General features: G+C 39.9%; 1 protein-coding gene across 1 annotated transcript in view; it reads left to right on the forward strand.

Annotated features, from left to right (window-relative positions):
• Nucleotides 1-21,807, forward strand: part of plekha6 (pleckstrin homology domain containing, family A member 6) — a 51,683-nt gene extending 29,876 nt beyond the window's left edge. The window contains 21 exon segments of the mRNA XM_051074788.1: nt 38-368; nt 370-611; nt 1,571-2,057; nt 2,451-2,537; nt 3,936-3,989; nt 4,276-4,356; nt 6,568-6,639; nt 7,237-7,317; nt 7,512-7,661; nt 8,317-8,412; nt 9,114-9,225; nt 9,369-9,508; nt 11,148-11,315; nt 12,362-12,437; nt 12,755-12,858; nt 14,008-14,166; nt 15,002-15,154; nt 15,626-15,759; nt 15,947-16,095; nt 17,419-17,526; nt 17,793-21,807. Coding sequence (XP_050930745.1) covers nt 38-368; nt 370-611; nt 1,571-2,057; nt 2,451-2,537; nt 3,936-3,989; nt 4,276-4,356; nt 6,568-6,639; nt 7,237-7,317; nt 7,512-7,661; nt 8,317-8,412; nt 9,114-9,225; nt 9,369-9,508; nt 11,148-11,315; nt 12,362-12,437; nt 12,755-12,858; nt 14,008-14,166; nt 15,002-15,154; nt 15,626-15,759; nt 15,947-16,095; nt 17,419-17,516 — 2,974 coding nt within the window. The 3' untranslated portion in view covers nt 17,517-17,526; nt 17,793-21,807.
• Nucleotides 21,808-21,870: the final 63 nt, after the last annotated feature.

Raw genomic sequence — 21,870 nt, forward strand, 5'->3', positions numbered from 1 at the left:
ATATTTTCATGGTTTCTTTTTTCTTCACACTTCACAGAACAAACTTGGACTCCACAAGCAATCTCAACCACACTATGGTCACCAAGGCACCTGACCCACAACAGCATCCACACACACAAACACACAATGAAACTGACAGTGACTTGCCCAACCACCCTAAGATCAATGGGGTCAATAGCCTTGAGACGCCCCCTCCGTCTACCCCCCGCTCTGATCAGGAGGGAAAAAAGAATGACAGAAGACGAGCAGAAGGTGGAGGGCAAGGTGAAGATGAGGGAGGAGGATCTGGAACTGACCACCCCACCTCACCTAAATCATCATCCAAATGGTTGGGGCAACTATGGCCCTTCCAACACTATGCCCCAAAATAGCAATATCAAACACCCTCCGTCCAGGGGCCCCAGTGGACATCGTACCACTCAGGGACACCCAGAGGGTGGTGTCGGCCCATTGCACGAACCCAGGGAGCAGCAGGAGAACGTAGTGCTGAGGAGAGGCTTTGTGCCCAGGACAGCTCCAGAGAGGGTAGCTCAAAGGAAGAGCTCTATGGCCCAGCTGCAGCAGTGGGTCAACCAGCGGCGTGGCATGGCCTCCCAGGAGGACATCAACAGGTAGATCCGTGGAGAAGAGGAGAAACATAACACCTGTATCTCTCTTTGGGTCCTCCTCTGTGTTGTTCTCTGCACTTAGTTTCAGATGATGCCTTAGTTGTCATGGGAATACTTTAAAGGTATTAATGGTGCTTCTGTACTGTAAGTCATTTACAGTGATCATTTTATTCGGTGCGTGGAGGTTGTCCTCTTTATCATACATTATTGTTTATTATTTTCATGGCGTGCAGTAACATTGTGAAAGGTTAGGTTAAGGTTGGGAAACTTTCAAGCCCTAATGTGTTGGATCACATCTGATTCTAAAGACTCATAGTTGTAGTTTAGAGACACAAATACTCTGTGGCACCAATTTTCATTGGAGCTGTCTGTCTAATTTGAAAGATTATATATTGGCTTTAATGTTCACCTCCAGCACAGTTTATTAGTTTGCAACACAAGGACCATCATGAAACTATAACATTGCTTGGTATTTCAAATTTCAGTTCACCATAACCACAAATACTAAGATCCAGAGTGTCCAGAGAAAGCTAAAGTTATTTATCTTAGCACCTCAGTGCACCATAGTCCATGGACTCATTTGAGGGAGAACACTGTGTCTGACATTATCTTATGAATAAGGAAATTGATTTTCCACACATCCAGACTGTCTCATTAGTAATATTTCTTTCATAAAGTGGCTTATGTAATTAATTTCCATGTGCATAATATAGTAAGTAAAGGTGAACTCTATCACAGATTATAATAACAAGGCCAGTAAGGCTCCAAGATAGTAGTGTAATTTCCCTCTGCATTTTAGCTTAGCCTGTATTGAACAAAATTCAGAAGCTACACTTGATAGATAAGAGCAGCTGCTACTGGTTTAAATAGTCTAAGACTACAAGTCTTTGGGGTTATTTTTATGACTTGACATACAAGACTTTTGATAAGTAAATAATCTCCATCTTTTCGTGTCCCCTTAGCCCATCTCGTTACTACCCAGTGAACCGAGGGGTCTCAGCTGACTACTATGGCTACCCTGGTGGCCCCCAGTATGTGGAGGAGTACCCTCTGTATCCACCAGGTGTCCGACCTGACAGCATCTGCTCTGTCTCTGCTGTGGGGGGATACGACCGACGCTGGCCAGTTGAGGAGAAACGTCTCTCACTGAGGGATGGACCCCACCAGCTGTATGGACCGCCAATAAGCAGGGACCCATGGGGGCCACAGTATTATGGTGGAATGGAAACATCCATGAGGCGCCTGTCTATCCAGCCACGCTCCAGGTCTGTGCCCAGGTCACCATCCTCATCATCAGGGGGGCCCTACTCACCGGTGCCACCCAACTTTGCTTCTCCGGCTCGGTCACTATCTGCCCGCTTTGATCGGTTTCCAGGGAGGATAAGGGATGACATGATCTATGCTGATCCATCTGTCTACAGCCTGAGGAGATCTCTCAGCTCACCAAAGGTGAGTGATGAGTGTTTCTGTGTATATATGACAGTAACTCAATGATCAGGTAGATTAATGTTTTTCCTGTTAATTAGATTGAATGGAAGTTTTGATTTTAGGAAAGTGAATGAAATGAAGTGTGCTACTGGGGATTAGAATTAAGGACCAAAATCAAAACAGAATTTTTAATTTCACATACTTTCAAATGTCAAATTTCAAACAAAAGATTTTCAAATATTCAACAGGGATGAAAGAAAGAGAGAGAGAGAGAGAGAGAGAGAGAGAAAGAGATGTTTTGTTTTCATATACTGTTGTTTCCATATTCACCTTACTCAACCTTAACAACTTCCATTCATTCTTATCTCCGTTCTTCCTTCCTTCTTTCCATATTACTTTTCCTCCTTCCTTCAGTATGACTACCCTGGCGATAGGAGGTCCTTAAGCCAAGGATTATACCACCATAACTACCCTGTATCCCCTTCCATCCACAATAAAATGGTATGTGCTGCTGATGTACTATAATACATATCGACCCACTTGATAACACACGCAGTCACACCTGTGATGGTAGGCACAGTCTAGCAGTTATGGCACTATAAGTCGTGCTATGTGTAGTTTTGCTTTGCAGCTGCAGCAAGCTGTTTGGTTACTTCTGCAAACCTGTCCTCTGTCAATCTGTCCTAACCGTGCACACATCACTCTCTGTCGGGACTTTTTCTGCTGACATTTCTGTCTTCTACTCCTCTCAGCTGTTCTGTCCTTAACACCACACTTGTGTGTATATGTGTATGAGTGTCTGGATGTGTGTGTGTTTACACATAAGAGAAACATGACTTAATAGAGACCTCCAGCAATTTTGCCCATGCTCAATGGAGTATAGGGTTTCCAAGCAGTCCCATGACATTCAACATAATAGGAAACTAGAAGCAACTTGATGTAAGAGAAACGGTGAATTTTCCAGTACAAACAAAGAAACAAAAAAAACAAAAAAAAACAAATAAACACATGGCTAGACATTTTTCCACCAAATTGAACATGTGGCTTTATTCAATTCAATTTAATTCAATTTTATTTACATAGCGCCGAATCACAACAAAAGTCATCTCAAGGCACTTTTCATGTAGTCTTGTCAATCCACTGACAATCTTGTCTTGTCAATCCACTGATTGAGAAGACACATAGCACATTACAATGCTTCAACAAAAAGCTGGGAAGAAAAACACTGCTAACTAACAAACATGGCTATATGGTGGTATCAAGAAACTTTAAAAACTTGTCTATGTCTATGTGTTTTATGAGGAAATGCTTTCACCAAAATGTTAATCTCAAAAATATACCCAATACATTTTAGTGACCAAACAGCGGTGTTTGAGCAGTGATCTTGACCCATTATTTTTTTTACTTAGAGCAGTAGTTCCAAAAATAAAAAGCAGTTCTAAAAATAGCTTTAGCTTAGTTTACCATATCCTATGATCTTCATCTGTGGATGGAGTTTGACAGGAGCATTAAGACCACAGTGAACAGGAACCTACTCACACAGACCAGTATTCATTTGAAGTCTAACTACCACTTACACCATAATTCAGGAGGTTGTATTTTCAGTATCTCTTTTTTCTTTCTTTTTAAAATAAATAAATAGATAAATAAAATAAAATAAGATTTAAAAAAAATCAACTAAACCATCTTCACAACAACTGATTAAACTCACCCCAGACCAATCTTTTAGTAAAAAATTGGCCATATATTCACATATCCAGGAGCTATAAACCTCCAGTGTGATTGGCAGGTTGGCTGTGGTGCTTTGCTTTGCTGCTGTCTTATCTGAAAGCCTTCTATCTGTACAGTATGTGTCTATGTGATTTCTATGTGTGTCACTATTGCTGCTGCTTGGCTCAGGAGGACATATTAGACCTTCAGCTCCAGCGCAACCTGGATTACTTAGACCAACAGGTAGGAACACACACAAATGCACACAATATTGTTTGCCATTATGTATTTCACACACTGTGTTTCCCAGTCAGTGTTGACATTGTCAGCCTCAGAGATCCCCCCTCCTTTATTCCCTCATACAGTCTCCTCTCCTTTTGTTTCATCTTTCCTCCCAAAGGATGCTTTCCTGTAAATTAGCTTTAAGAGAGTATTGCCAGACTTCTCCTAACACAGTTCCAGTATTGTTTCAGCCATTCTGTTACACAAGTTTGTTGTCAGGTCTCTGTAACCTGAGATGAATCTTCAGGTGCTCGAGGGAAGCCACCTAATTGGCACGGTTGCCCGAATGGTGGAGCGCTCATCCACATCAGCAAAGCTCTGTGTACAAGTAAGGGAGGAGAGAGCACCACAGGGAGGCAGGCTTCAGCTAGCTGCACTGCATCAGAACTGCTTTTTAGACCTTAACCGTAAATTCAGTTTTCTGGCCAGGCTCTCTTCTGAAATGACCTTTTTGACTTTGGGACTAATAAGGGAACATCTGAGCCATTGTTGGTCAGTCTAGTCTAGTCTAGTTTAGTCCATTTTCCGGGCCTGGACAAAGCCACGTATAGACCACTAATAAACCCAGATATTTCATACCTATCCAAGCCTGCCTCTCTTTTCTTGTCTCGTCCGTATGTGGTCCATACTGTCACTCACAGTCCAACAGTTATGTTTTCTTCCATTATTCCCTGTTTTGCTCATATCACACATTCTGCTTCTGTTGAGCTATTTGGGTCTGTGTGGGTCTGTGAATATCTGTGTGACATGGATTTCATCATCTATTCATGTTTGTGAGGGCCCATAGGATATTTTCTCAATGTACAACCATAATCTTTTGACTGCTTGGGCTCTATATGCAGAAAACATGTGCCATGTGCACATGTGAACATGTCTACCATTACAAACAGTCAGTTCAGTATTATCAGAACTGTGTGCATGTCTGTCCTGCTGTTCACTAAATTGTACATTTTAGAATACTTCAAAGCAATCAAAGGCCTCAAAGGCCTTGATATGCGGACACAGTCCAGGCTTTACAGACATCTCTGTGAAACCCATGGACCCTTGAGACTTGGGCATAGTAATAACGTTTGTATCACATGAACCTTCACAGATACTTTTCTAGCATATTTCTAGCGTTACTGTGAAATCATGCCAAAAGCATCAGGTACAGCAGTGAATATTGCTTTGCCCTGAGTTTTTCCTTTCAAGCAGCATTTCCTCTCAGGCTGCATGCAAATCATTCATAGCAATGATAAACTCGAAACCATAACCTCTGTAAACTGTAACCTAAGTGCTAAAACAAAACCATTTTTGTAGGGAGCCATACACACCCTGGCACCTCTCCTCTTTTACAAGTAAACAGATAAATGATTAACTAGGCATTGAAAATTAGCTTTCATTTAATAACAGTATATAATCATAACTCTGAACAAAAAAGATGCAGCATTAAAGGATAGTTCTCATTATGCATGAATTGATAGTTTTTAGAAAAATAAATTTCATATTATTTGGGTAATGGGTCACTGCAGACTTAAAACGAACCAAGTTGTACAAGGTGGAAGGGAGGGTGAAAACCCACCGTCATTTGCGTGTCCTTTTAGTTTTGACTTGATTAGTTATTTACCATGGGGCACATTTTTGGACAGTCTCCCAGTTGGGAAAAGAATGAAAAAGAGACTTTGCCTTTTCACTTTTCTGCCAGAGATAAGTACATTGTTCGAAGCATACTGAGGCCTTTAGTCTTGTCTCTACAGTCCCTGTAGATGTCCCACCGCTGCAATACACCTCTCTCACCCTTTTTTGTCCAGTGTTGCTGACCCCCTGAAACTTAAGAATGAAAACTTAAAACTGAAAACAGTATTTCCACTCCATTAAGAATAATTGTTTTTTGTCATATCCACAAATATGGTGCTTTACATTGTGCCTTTATAATGACTGGTTTCAGGCATCACTGTTTTCAATCATAATTCATTAAGTCACACAACATTCTGTTCCCTTCATCACATTCAGTGTGGATGTATCAGTTGTATTCAGGGTATGGTGGAAGGGTCCTGAGGTGGCTGGAGAGGAAACAACTTTCCTTTCATCTCCTTACATTATTTATTGCCACACTCCCAAGATATATCTTGACATATCTCAACATAGTTCTTCATCTTCTCAAGAAGCAAATGGCATTTACAGAAGAGACATTGTGCAGGTATGCATTATCAGTATACCAACATGTTGTTTTTATCAGACTAAAGAATGGCTCAGTGGAGTTCTTCACATCTGATTGCTGACAGATGTCATACTGTATTTCTGTGGAAATTTAATCACCTGCTATCCACTGCAGAAAACATGTAAATTCAGCCCGAAAAAAATCACTTATAGCTCATTGTAACACAATCTTTTCTTAAATAACAATCTTGATGACTTTATGAATAAGTCAAGATTTACATCCCTCAGAATAAAGAACAGAATGTAAACATTCAACTTTTGCTTTCCTCTCATTGGAGCAGTTAGTGTCTATACTGTTTAATTGATGTTGAAATAATTTGTTCAATATTGTTTTTAGCAGGTGCCTCCTTTCCATGATGTCTACAGCAGAGAGCTACATCCTACACTGAAACTCAATGAGATTGAAACCAGTGTAAGAGACACTGCATGAGCATTATAAACATAAAAATACACTTCAACTCCCAGATGATCTTTTTTTTTTTTTTCCCAAATACACTACATGGCCAAAAATATGCAAACATCCCTGTCTACATATTTTGATCTGCAGTCTAGGCTCCTAATGTGAATGCCACAGTACAGTATTCTTCCAACTTTGTGGCAACAGTTTGTGCTTAGCTTTTTACTGTTTTAATATGACAGTACTCCAGTGCACAAACACAACTCCATAAAGAAATGGATTTTCCAGTTTAATGTGGAAGAAGCTGACTGACCTGCACAGAGTCTTTACCTCAACTCCATCCAGCACCTTTGGAACAAATTGGAACACAAACTGTGAGACAGACCTTATCACCCAACACCACAATTGAAACCAGAGGAATGGCAGCAGATTAAAAATGAATATTCCTTTGTCACATATGGGTGTAATGCTCTGGTTTCCATATACTTTTGGCCCTAGACTGTCATCATGTACTCATGCAGACACATTCTTGTACCCTTTCACTTTGTTATCTTTTCTCGCTTGTTTCTGCAAAATACACGCAGTAACCACCCCCTGTCCTGTCTGACACAGAAACTCTTGGGTAGACTGTGTGAACAGAACCGAATTTTGAAAGACCATGAAGCTGTTGTCCACAGACTGAGGATGGACAAGGTACATCATTTTACTCGAAATATTATACCATGCATTTAAGAAATGTTTTGTATTGTAATAATGAAAAAAGTATGAAGTTATCTGTGCTTTTAACAAATCTTACCACAACAACTGTGGGAATCTGTTATATTTAAAGATACATGACTGTTGCAATCTAGTACAACTGCTCTGCAATAAATGCTTGCTGTTCCCAGGACAGCCTAGAGGAAGCACTGGTGGCAACTCATCAGGAGATGGAGCTGTACCATAACCAGCCCTTGGCCATGGAAAAGCTGCAGTTCAAAAAGGAGACCCTGCAGAACCAGCTCATCAACATCAGAGGGGAGCTCTCCCAGGCTTCTAGTGTAAGACAGTGAATCACATATTCAGGATCCTATCTGTTATTCAAACACCTTGCTGCAATTTGCAAACATTGTCTTTATATTTTGACAAATATGTGTTTGTAGTTTTACAAACTTGGTCTTACTCTGGCCATTACTTCTATCATTTCTAACACAATTTTGTCATTAATGTAATTTCTGAGTCATGTAATACTGTAACAGCAGAATGGGGCAACCACACAAGTGGACGATGTTTTAAAAGAATCTCTAGTTCAACCACATTGTTTAAAGCGATTTGGAATTTAACATTAAATTGAACATTCACGCTGTGAGCAAAACTGTCTGTAGTAAACCATTAGATCCATCAGAGCTGCTTTGCTGAACTGCCTTAGCTGTTGCTGGATATGCATATGGAGTGATGGACAGTGTAATATACATTTCAGTTACATTCATGTTCTTCTGTCATAAAGATGTTTCTGCCACTGTTGACACGTCTCCATATCTTAGCAATTAATTTGGTGACAAAAATTGTTATGACAGGTTGAGGAGCATGATGGCCTGAATATGAAATCAAGTGCATGGTTGGTTGAGTCAAAGAATATCAGAAAGGCTTAATTTATGTAAGCCACAGTTTTAAACATTTGCTAAGGATGGCTGCATTTATTTATACCTCTGTCAGGCTTTAACCACCACACGTATGGAGTTTGAAGCATTAGAGGATGAGGCCAACGCCATCCATGGAGATCTATGGGAGCAGCTTAATACAGGAGGGCAGGTAAATGGTCAAAAGGTCATCATTCCTGTTTTTAAACATGTACATCATGTACATTAAGTAAATTAAGACATTTCAAAGTACATGTTCAGGATCTCTTTTCTCCAGAGATGGCTCAGAGAGTGTTTCTTAACAGTGTAAGAGTTATGGTGTGCTGTATATTACCTTGACCTGATACATTCATTACTTCTTTGAATATAACAGGAAAGCAAGGTCAACAGTACTCATTGGCTGTGGGTTGACAATTCCGGTGTTTGACTTAATGTTAAACTTTAGTGAAATGCCTTCAGTGAAAACAAAGATGTCAGGATGAATTTAAAAATAAAAATAAAAAATACTGTGTAAAATGTACACAAACTCGGTGGTTCACAATGTGACTTAGTTGTCTGATCATGATTTGGTACATTTCTGGTCCCTGGGGAAAACTTTGTTATAAGTATGCTTAGACTTATACCTAATTAGGGTGCATTAGGATTATTGTACAGCAATTTTTTGGTTCAAAGGCATACTGAACTGAAGAAAGCTGTGTACCAAACAAACCTTCCTGTATCAAATGACGTCTGAGCTATGGTTATATATTGTAATGGCACATACCTTAGGTTGGACACAGTTTTTCTATGTACATGCTAATTAAAGTGTCATTCCTCTTTAACAGGAAATTGTTTCGCTTCCCTCTCTCATATTACTTTGTCTGTTGTCTGCAGAGTGAACTTGTTCGTAGGCACATCCAGAAAGAGTTTTGGAGAGTCCAGGATGTATTAGAGGGACTGCACAAGAATAACTCATCCAGAGGCACTGATACAGCCAAGCACAGAGGTAACACATCAGCTGGAAAATAATTATTTATTTATTTATTTATTAATTATTTAACAATTTAATGGGAAATACAGTGTCAATATCATTATATTCTAACGATCCTTTCCCCACCACCCCCATTTTCCTCTGTTTCTCTTGCACAGTGGCCAGCGGTGCATCAGGCTCCTTTAGCACCAATAGTCCAGCCAGTCCCCTGAGCTCAGTAAGCCTCACCAGCCCACTCAGCCCCTTCTCCCCAGTGCCCGGCTCCCAGGCCTCCCCCACCAAACAGCTGGGCCCGGAGGTAAGCACCGGACACACCCAGCTGGGGACCAATCCCAATCCAAAACCTGGCACAGGTGTATGCTCAGACTCTAGAACCAACCCCGAAGTGCGTAGAAGATTAAGCCCTAAACCTCGCCCAAAGTCATGTACATTACCTCATTTCAAAACTGACCCTAAACTTAGGTGTAGACCCAAAAGTTACAGGGAGTCTGACACAAGCTGGCATACAGAACACATAAATTATTATGGTTGTGAAGCCTATGAACACACCTTTCCCCAGCCCTCCCTAGCTTTCCAAAACCATAGGGAGTCTTTGGGTAGATTAGACCCTGTGATTGAGGAAACAGACCAGAACATCAGCTACAGAACCAACTTTGACCAACCTATAAATCAAGCCAAAGCTAGAGCAGAAGAACACAAGAGTACTGTCCAAGTAAAATGCCACGATTCCAAATATACCAATAAGCATTCAGACACAGTCCAAACCCACTCTGATCCTCAGGAGGTTAGTTGGTTATCCTCAAGTGGCTGCCTCCAAGAAGTCAGGGTTGGCCTAAGAAAAGATGTGTATCCAGACTCTTACCCATCTCAGTTCTCAGCTGGATACCATAATGGAAACCTGTCCTCCAACAGACGTTGCTCTATGCCTGAATCCAAGATCCTACCTTTCCAAGACTCCTGTCAGACTGATGTTTTATCATTATGCTATGGCCCAGGTCTTTATGCACACTCAGTCCCGTGTTTTAGCAGTGATAGCCCTGAAACCCAACACCATCACCAGCTACCTTTTCTGTCATCATATCATGATGGTGAAAGTGCAAGGCCACTTACTTACCCCAACAATCAACTGAAACTTGACAAATATCCACTGATCTGTGCCACAACACAGTCTGATTCAACCAGTAATCATTCAAATAAAGTGTTTCTGCAGAGCCATCTCTAAAGAAAATGACACTTCATAGTTAATCTTGACATTCTAAGATTCAGATATTTCCCAATTCCATCTGTTCTGATTTGTAACATTGTAAATACAAGGACAACATTCTCCCCATCATAATGTCATGGGGCTTGAGATGGAGGCCAAGAAATGTGGGGCTACTTACAGTAAGTTATTGGTTCACTTGTGCTCTTATAATCTTATATCTTATATCTTATATCTTAAGATATAGAGGAGGCATGTCCTCCATTGCTGTCAGTCTTTCATAGAAACACTTACAGTATGCGACATTATGGTCACCTCTTGACCTGTTTATAAATTTCATGTTGAGAGTTTCCTGTCAGCCAAATTAAATATATTCAGATATATAAATTGAACATGTAAATTATCTTTTTGGTTTCAGTTTTGTGTAGTACCTGAGCATGATACAAGTTGATTGCTGAAATGTTGTAGCTCTCTCACAGAACCTCTCATGGACTGCATGGATATAAATATTCACATAAGCTGTCAGGCCAAATATTTCATTGGCCACCTGGGAATTTTCATGTCTAACCCCTTAACATGGGATCAAGACCCCATTCCACAGCATCATTCCCATGAGTCCTTTCTGCTCCTCACTTGGCTTAGTATCGCTCCTCCTGATGTGCAGCACTCTCTCTTCCTCCTGTCTATTCTCTCCTTCCTCCCTCCCTCCCTCCTTCCTGCCCTTACGGTGATGTAGGAAAATGTTCCCCCAAGGCCTCCCCTCCCCAAGGCCTATTACCCTTTGGAGCCTTCCCCTACCTCCCCTCCCTCCATCCCCCCCCTGCCCTTTGACAGCACCGCGTGGCTACGCAGCTTGGGCATCGATGATGAGTACCTTGATGGTGAAGATTCTCACATCAGAAAGGTATTTGGGTGTCCAGCCCTCCTTTCACCCAGCCCTAACTGTTGTCCAGTGTCATTTTTTCTTAACCTCATAAGCCACCACAGACCATTCATCGCTCCAAATTCACGTTCTTCCTCTTTCTGAACAGCTTTTTGCTCAAGCACTCCACTCATTGCCCCTGTGTCTCCATCACCAACCTGTATTTGACCTCCTAAAGCATGTGTTCCAGAAGTGGCTGCTCCCCCATTGCTCTTTTAATGTCTTTGCCACTAAAATTCATGTCAGCTACATGCTCTAACAGAAAGGATTTGTAGCTAGACACAGTACATTTCAGTTCAAACTGCACTGCAGGTGCTTTGGCTCTAAGAGCAAGGATGAGCAGCATTTGGTATAAGCCCTATGACATAGTGTGGGGTTCTCTACAGCCACAGATCACCTGTCAAACTCTCTATGTGCCTGTTTGTGCCATGTCTTAGTAGTGATGTAGTCATGCTAGTCAATACATGGTCCCACCAGCACACACAAGCAGCACAGTGAAAATCAGTCATGCATTGTCATTAAATAGGAGGTGCTTGAAGCTTTGTGACTCAGTGTTCCACTGGACAAAGAGTGAAAACAAATTTGTACCATCCACTCCTGTCTCATGGCTAATCTGCAAACCTTGTTGCATCCCTTTCGTGGAGCAGTTTATACTCCAGGAAAAATAAGTTTGCAATTGGAATAAACAGGATATTCAGCATTTACCACAGTTTAGCACTCTTTGTGCTTGAATCCAAGAGTGTGAATCCACTGGTCACTGCAACTCCATTGAAATGAGATGATTTTGGTCTGAAATTTCACTGCCATACATGCTGGTGTGATCAGGTCATTACTGTGTCTGCAAGTAATTTGTTGCTTCTGCCATTACAGGTATACCAGGTGTTTTAACACAATGCCCCCATCCCTATACACAATAATGCATTATCTAATGCATTCTGTTCATCTTTGGATGTGTACTGAAAGTTTTCACAACTTTTAGGTTTAATGTTGATTGCATGACATAATAATGTCAGTATTCCATATTGCAGCCCAAGTTTGGAGAACAGAGCAATATCAGTGACACGCAGGACCAGGTCCAGGACAGACAATCCAGCATGAATAAAGGTACAACAACCTAAACTCAAGTTTCCACACGATAATGCTTCTGTTCCTTTCTCAGTTAATGATCATAATCCAGCAATTGGGTGGGTACACAGAACCTCATGGAGCAAGGGATTACACTGATGACATCCCATACTGACATTTGTAAATTACAGATGAAAGAAGGCCCATAATCCAATTAAGATTTCGGTCTTTTGAGGTGTGATTGTATCATTTAATTGAGTGAGACTGACAAGATGTGCATACATTTCATAGCACTGAGAATTCAGCTCTCTCTTCTTTCCCATGGTTCTGAATTTATCTCTTGTATTCTTCGACAGTTGGCATTGTTCCTCCTAGAACCAAGTCCCCCACAGATGAATCACACAGCAGCTCAGCTGGAGTTTCCCGGCATAATGGCAGAGTGCCTAATGGAATCTCTAGGGTATGTCAACTTAAACTACATGTAAATTACATCCAAATGTCTATCTTAACCACAACATACACAAATGTGTAGCCTCAAGCCAAACAAAACATTGGAAACATTAACTTAATCATTATGTTCAAGAACCCTGTGACTGAGCAGGGACCATGGGTATATCCATATACTCACATATATAGTCTGAGAACTTGTCCTTGTGTTACTCTTCAGATAATTACCAGTACAAGAACTCTCGATCACTTGAGCTCAGATTTTCACATAGCATACATACAAGATAGAAAGAACCATATAACACTCTGATTACCACCAATTTACCAACTTAATAAAAAGCATAACATGAAAATAAATCTTCATGTAGCTAAGGGGGTTACGATGTTGAAGTCCAGATACTTAGGATATTATTCATAGGAAAGAACATCTGAAACAAGCTAAAGAATGGCATGAAAGTTCAGCCAAAATGTCTGTTGTTTTTGGATATGGGTAAATGTTTAAATTTATTTCTAGTCATAATGGCCTCGTAAGTGTAAGCCAAGTCTAACTCTCCTAATCAAAGTGTAAGGATGCCCCAGTGGTTCAAATCTAGTTGTAAACACTGCCATATGTAAGTGCTTATATTATGTTCAGATAACAATTTAATACTTTTTTCCCTTGTGATCATGAGTTTAATTAACTGTCATCAGGGGATAGGCATGGCTAGAAAGATGTACATTTTATCATGCAAGAGTAATTTGATATCTCAAGATCAAATCAGATTTTACTTTTATGGTCTCAGAATACATTTGACCACAGCACAGTATTACACATTTAAACATTACTAAACACTGTTACAAGACGACAAGCAAGAAAAACTGAAAATATTCAGCAGTGCCATTCACCAAGAATGTACAGCATTTCACACACAATGGCACTTCAAAGTGTTTTACATAATGCACTGAAAACAGGAAGTACAGCATAAAACATTAATACACAAATGAGAGGTAAGAAGAATAGAAAGTGCTACAATAATGTTTTGATAAGTTTTATTGTTTTATATAATTGACTGAACATGTGATGTTGGTTTGCTTGGGTACATAGTTACCAAGTGGCACAGTAGCACTGGACTGAAATCTTGCCTTAATTAAAGTGTATTTCTATGCTACATCTTTGTCACAGGAGCGTCCAAAGAGTGCTGTGTTTCCTGCAGAGATAAAGTCAAAGATGAGCGTGGAGGAGCAGAATGAGCGAATCCGCCGCAACCAGAGCAGCTCTGTGAGGGACAAGAGACGGAGTCTAAACCTCTCAGGTGGCCAGTCTCCAGCCAACTACAAAGTGGTATGATCAAGCATGTGATGATCTCTGTTGCCGATTTTAATACAGAAATGCAAATAGAATAAAACCTACTCATATGTTTATACTCCCAGCTATTCATCTTTAAGATGACAGTTATAGAGAACTAGAAAGCCTTGATCTTTGTACACATCAAACACTTTGCAAGGTAGAACTACTGTTCATAAAACATGATCATTCAGTCATAGATAAAATAGCTTAACCCTAAATAACACCCACTCACATTGTTGTTGTAAGGACAAAACTCAGTTAACATTGTTCAAAAAGGGATGCACTGCATACTTCTTATATTATACTTCTCATGTATATTGTCATATACAATTTACCATATTTGCAAGTGGAAGCCCATGAGGATAGTGCAGACTAGGAATATTACTGACAGTTAATTTGCTCTGAATGAATGAGGACTGCATCCAGGCTTCTGCAATAATATTTGTATTTTTTCCTGGTAAGCTGACCTATCATCGGATTGACAAAGGTTACCTCAAAGCTTGTGCCCCCCTCTCAGAGTCAGAGTTGTTCGTCAGATTGGAAAATACCGACAACATTCTCACACGGATAGATTTAGTGTGACTTACTTTTTCCTGTACATGTATATGCCTCAAATATTTGTCACTGGAGCATCCAAAGAGTGCTGCCAGTACACACACACACACACACATATATATATATATGTGTATGTATATCCGTGTGTGTGTGTGTGTGTATATATATATATATATATATATATATGAAGTGGCGATTCATCCTTGAGCTTAATTGTATCTAGACGATTTGATCGTATCTGTATCTTTGTTCATATCTGTATGTGTGTGGACAGGTACGTAGGCGGCTAACAGCTCATGAGATTGACATTAAAGACCTGGAAATGGCGGTTCGAGGCCAGGGGCAGGAGTCTCCACGGGAAGAAATTGCTCGCTTGAGACGGCTACGGGTAGAACCCGAACACTACGACCTGGATGTCAGCAAAGAGGTAAGATCAGTTAGTTGATGCATCAGTCTCTCATTCACCCTTTCACACCCAGAGGTGAGTATACTGTGTATACATGTATGCATGCACAACATTTCTGCTGAAAACTAAGAAAAACATGACACAAATATGGAAATGCATGAGGAAAACTAAACTATGTTTTATTTAGAAATCACTAAAACTAATCTTTTTTTTTTATAGTTGTTCTAAAAGTCCAAACATGCAAAGCAATAATGGTTCACTGTTTAAATGCTATGAAAGACATATTATATCCATCCATCCATTATCTATACCATTTATCCTTAACAGTCACAGGGGGGCTAGAGCCAATCCCAGCCAACATTGGGCCATCCTGGACAGATCACTAAGCCATTGTGGGGCCATACTATACTGGTCAATCAATATATGTGTGTGCATGTACGCAACATATATGTGTGTGTGAATCCATGTTTACCTGCATCATCTTTGTTGTAGCTAATGACTCCTGAAAAGGTTCTGATCCCAGAGCGCTACCTGGATGCAGAGGACAATACTCCTCTGAGCCCTGAGGAACAGAAGGAGAAGCAGAAGAAACTGGAGCGGATCAAGACCCTCATTGCCAAGTCAAAGTAGGTTTTGACTCACAAAAAGATCAATTTATCCATTTTCTATGCTGTGTTTCAATACAATTAATATTTGAATTAATTTTAAAACATGCACCTTCCATCACAACAAAAAGTGCTCATCTCTCCCTAAACTATTTGTTGTGTTTAACAAAACAGAAGTATTGGTAGTAATAACAAATTATATTGTCAGTTTGCAGAACATGGTTCCTCTTCTGGATGGCCCAGTGGAGGGTGGAGCTCCAGTCAGCTCCCAGCAGCAGCTGCAGGAGCAGGAAAAGCGTATTGAGATCTCCTGTGCTCTGGCTGCTGAGGCCTCTCGTCGTAGCCGCATTCTCTCTGGTGAGGACTCTCTCTGCATGACTGCCATTAACATAACTGCCATGTCACTAACCCTCTCCCATTAAAATTTGCACGGCACACAGCACAGGTTAAGCCATAGTATTTACTCCCAATGCTACCTCGTGCACATACCTGCATGATTCATCCAGCTCACATCCAAAATTTAGTGCTGATCTTCATCTGTTGTTTAAGATCCTAAGTTTGCCATGGTCTTTTAATTTAACATGTAATCTGCTGGGATACTTTCACAGTCATAAACATTTAATATCATGGAACACATTTCTCATGAAAAATGTATAGCTGAAAGTGGGAGCTCTAATATATGTGTAGGTTCACAGTCATCCAGGTCATGGTAGTCTTTAAGAGCTAGGGTTGAAGGCAACTGGACTTTAGGTTCCTTGAAAACATTTTACCTCTCATCCAAAAGGCCTCTTCAGTTCTAAGAAGCAGAACTGAAGAAGCCATCTTCAAGGAGCCTAAAAGAAATCAAGTTGCCTTTGACTTAACACTTAAAACTATAATACACTGTAGCACTCAGAGTGCCTTTGTGTATTGTAGAACTGTATAACTGGACTGTGCTGTATGTATGTCATAAGTTATAGTATATTATAGTAGTTCTGTAACAAATATATTTTATAATCCATTTTATCTAAGGAAAAATAAGGGCAGACATGTGACGGAGGTCACCCTGAAAAGTGTAAAATATGTGGACTTTTAAGTTGCAATTGCAAGGTTCATGACACAACCAAACCATATAAGATGACTGGCTAAGACTTAAATGGTCTAACACATATTGAAAAAACTGCCGTGAAATTTTGCATAGATGAATTTGGTGATCTCCTAGTCTGCATTTACATTTTTCCATTATTTGGCCTAGTATCAAACACCTGTAAACTTAGTGACATTTTCTTCACACATGGCATTACAGCTTCATTTTGAGTCCAGAAAACTTAATCTTCTTTTATTATAGTAAGTAGTCTGAGCAGATTGTGTTCTGCAAAAAAAAAAAAAGTGTCTTCACTGCAGTCTCAATCAGCTCGTAGTCATGCTTGTGCGGAGGACAGAAGGGGAGTAACACGTGTGGCTGAACCTAATCTGGACATGTATTTAAAGGATACATGGTGATCCAGGGAAAACAGACTGAACAGTTTTCGTTACCTTAAAAGTCCACAGATGTCTATGTTTTCACAGTCACACGTCTGAGTGCACAGGAGTCCCTCCTCTTATTTCACCATACTTCTGCCATTGATCGGCTCACTCCTTGTTTCGCCTTCCATTTTTCCCCTCTGTTCACTCCTCCCACTTCCCTCCATCTCATTCCAGCACAGTGCGCCCCCAGTCCCCCCACCTCCCCGACCAGCCTGGCCCCTCCCCCTTCCTCTGCTGACTTCCCCAACTCTGCCCACATCATGAAGGTGTGAGTCTTACAAGGTAAGTCTCCGTTCACCACACCGCATGCACCAGTGCCCTTCTTTCCCCACTCTGTTTAGATAGGATCTGCACACTTCACATTGTCTGAGACTCTTCTTGCACACGATTCACCTGACTTCACCTTCTGGTGTTTATGCTATGATACTTTATAATAAACCAATATAGGATTTTAATAGCAAGCCTCAAGTTTATGTCAAGTGACACATAGGTAATCTGAAATGATCCTTGTATATCTAATATCACATCTTTCTTTGCCTATTCTGTAGCTCAAGCCCTGGCTGCTGTCAAATTTGATGGAGCATCTTTCTGAGGATTCACTGGACAAACAGTGGCACCAGACAAAAGACTTATTTTTTTAGCACCTAAACTGATACAACAAAAGCATGGAAATCTGTCAAATGAGGTCTCTAGGAGGCAGGAGCAAATTTCAAACACAGACGGACGCTGTTAAGACTTGTAAGCTCACTCGCCCAAGCTCCCATTCATCCAGCTCACAACAGCCTCCTACTGTTTCCTGTGGCACAAAGGAAGGCTGCAGATCTCTTACCAGCTCCAAGTTGTGTAATATTTCTACATATTTTAGCTCAGGACATTTTACAAAGTTGAGATTACTGATGAACTACGTTGATGATGACATGTTTTACACTCATAATGACAAAATGTTTGTGTACTAAGGTTTGATCTTGCTCAGTTCTAAAGGGAACGTTGTATACGATGTATGTTCAAGATGAACGAGGAAAAGAGCTACAGAGATAAGTCAAGGGAAAGAGTTTGGGATGAGGCCAGATGAACGTAATTGAGGTCAACTAGAGTCTCACTAAAACCTGCAGAGAAGCTATGAACATGCTCCTGGACACCAAAAGCCAAAAGAGGATGTTCATTATCATCTAATATCCATATCAACCTTCAAAACCACTAGTGGCCTCTGGCTAAGTGAGGAGTAAGGCTTGGTGACAGACTGAGGGTATATATAGAGACATATTCTGACACTTGGACAACTGACTGAAACAAGAGGCCTCCCATCCTTTGTAAAAAAAAAAAAAAAAAAAAAAACTGGGGACTCTCCTTCTGAACTCACTGTGATGCCTGTTTCACCCAGACCTCAATCCACCACACCATTCCTATCCTATCAAGCATGTCTGCTATCAATTACACTCATATGCAACCATTAGCTTTAGATACATCTGACTGGGTCAAACACAATGTCACATGGATGTTCCAACTTCAATTCAGCCATCTGTCAACAAAAAAAATGCAAATGTACAGTCATGTTGCTCATGCTCAGAGTTTAAGATCATAACCCATCATAAATGATGACCCATCTTACAAAGCTGCTAACAACTACATATTCTAGAATCAAAATATTAATATTTTATCTAATATTTGCTTTCTTTATGAGATTTTTGTTATTCAGTTACAGTTGGCATGCTTGTAGGCACATGTCGTCTGCGTGGTTACAAATTTTGGGGCAGCAGTCTGCATGGTTGTCCCAGATATGAAAAAGCTGATGACATTTATGCAGGGACAGTGGTGCGAAGTATAATTTAGGCTGTATTCTCTTCTACATTGAGACAAACAGCTTCGTAGCATCCACCTGCTGTCAGTGCCACAATGCCATTTACAAGAGACGTCAGCATATTAGGGCCAAAATTCAGTTTAGTTGAACTTCAGCCACAAAACCTGGAGGCAGTGTGCACAGCTAAGACTTACTCTGAAAATAATGACATTGTTCTGTGCTGTGTTGACTTCACCGTCTGGTGTGGAAGCCATGTAAGTTTGTTTAAGCTGGAATCCTTGACTTCTTTTAGTTGGTTATTTTGTCTCTCCTGCCTGGTGGAGTATTGTTAAACACTAAGACAGACACATCTACAGTGGCTGGACTCACTGTCTGTATGGCTCTGCTGTCTAAAGTGTTCAAACCAGAGCTGTCACACAGGAAATGAAATGTTTTCCCTCAATGTGGTGAAACAAGCATTAAAATAGAGTTTAACACCAACAGTGGATTAGCAGTGGGGTATATATTTACCGTGGTTAGGTATATCACAGTGACACAGTTGTCTGCCCCAGATGTCAAGAAGTATCTGTCTGCGAGGACATCAATAAAGCCTGAAAGGAGAGACAGAAATTACTCAGAAATCAGAGTCAGGGTGTGGAAGGCTTTGTCATGGTAGAATTTTTTTTTCTTTTCAATACAATATTCTTTCAGCATGTACTTGTAGCAACTACAATAATAAGTTTAAAGTGCTAGTAGGTTTTGGCAAAGAGGACAAAGATGGTGATCATCTGGTGGTTAGACAATGAAAAATGTTAGCACAGACTACTAGTAGGAAGTGAGATGAAAACCCTGACCTCCACACCATCTCTGTACAGTGCTCTTTACGAATCTCACAGTTCTGAACTATTTTGGGACACAACATTGGCACTGAGCGTAAAGATCTAATCCAGAACAGTTGCATATGAATGTAATTCATCTGACATAGAGTTGGACCCTGAAATATATACTATCACCTCACCTCCAACCACTGTGTGCAACTCCTTATTTTGGTTAAATCCTTTAGCATTAAGCATTAAAGTCAGTTGATTTTATCACAGTGCTCAAGCCCCAGTGATTATCTACACTTATATAGGTAAAGTATGTTGGATATGCATTTGTAAATGGTATTTTGTATGTGGAAAGTGAAAATAGAAGTGACCTTAGAAGAGTAATCCTGCTAGAAAAACTGTGTAAAGAGGAGTTAGCTGAAGATGCAGTCATTTGAGAGGAATTATATACTGGAAAATACTGTCTTGTAACATATCCCAGTAACATTTCATCCAATCATGCAGTGCCATAAGTCTGAAACATGTCAGTATGTTTTATATGTTGTAATGAATGGACAAGTTAATGACATGACTTACAAAGGAGTTTGAATCTGGAGGAAATACAATGACTGATGGTACTGAGGTTAGAAATTTTACACATTACAGCTTTAAGTGGAATGGAATGGCCAATATTAAATAATACATTTGGAAATAAATATATTATTTAATTATGAATGAATTCAATCATATTTGTTCCACAATTAAAATTTTAAATACATCAAAATGTGACATGACTGAAAACATATCAAAACTTGACTTATGCCACAATTACAATGTTTTTATTAAGGAAAATAAGTATGTGGCTGTATGGGTGGGGAGTTGTGACTGCCAACTGCTGGTAATGTTAGTGTCTTTTGGTCCCTAAGGTTCAAAACACTTTCTGAAATCTTTGCCCATGCCTCTTCCTTGCAACTTCCTCCTGATTTGAACTCTGACCTCCGCCCAACACACACCCCTACCCTTTGTTTTGTATATGAACATCATGCTTGTTTGCCCTTACACACTTAAATGTTCAAGTGACCTGTCTTTGTAGAAAGCTATTGTATGTCCATAGTCTGATTCACAGACAGTATGTTACAGAAAATGAAAAAAATAGAATTTTATTCTGAAAGCAGTTAACAGCTCCTACTACGCAAAAACAAATCAAGTACTTAAGAGAATACTTCTATTTTTTCTTGTTTTAAGTTTTTTAAGAAAGGGAATGAGTTCAAAAGAGGCAGTACATATTTTTTTAGATGCATGGATATTCAACGACAAGTTGACAGGTTCAGTTTTTACACCTGATTACGCAATGTTTTGCATTTTTCACAGACAGGACTTTGTTTTTATTTTATGCTCTGGAGGATTGTTTAAAGGAGCAGAATATAGATATTTTTGATCAATTGGGATCTAATGTGTTAAGAAATGACAGCCAAAAGGATGGTGTCCAATATTTGATACTAGATGTAGCATTTGTGAATGATGAAAATAAAGAATATAGACACTATATACATTATATACATTGGCCAGTGTATATAAAATTTTGGATTTCAGTTACAGTATATCCTACTATTACATGTAACCATTGCTACTTTGGGTGAAAAGACAAACTGCTTGAACTATGCAAATTATTTAAAAAAAGACAAATAATACGCTTGCTTTCAGAAAACCTTGCAATAAAGTGAATGTATACAAATAATGTGTTTCTCTAGATGCTTCTGAATTCACAGTATTTTGAATGATAAAACATGTCTCACTGTCTGGAATGCTGATATATTTACTGCTGTTATTTTAATCCACTTGATAATGATGAAGTTCACTGCCAAAAAGTCTACTGAGGTTACCTGTCCAGCCCATTCATTACCAATAGGCTCCCTGATGATATCTACAGTCTTTGTTATATCAAGCTGTATGTCTGAACGAATAAAGTGCAAAAACATAGAGAGAGTGGATTCTTTCACAATTTACAGTAATCATACACAAATAAAATCAAGCTCTAAACAG

This window comes from Lates calcarifer, linkage group LG12 (assembly GCF_001640805.2).
Source record: "Lates calcarifer isolate ASB-BC8 linkage group LG12, TLL_Latcal_v3, whole genome shotgun sequence".
Classification (NCBI taxonomy): domain Eukaryota; kingdom Metazoa; phylum Chordata; class Actinopteri; family Centropomidae; genus Lates; species Lates calcarifer.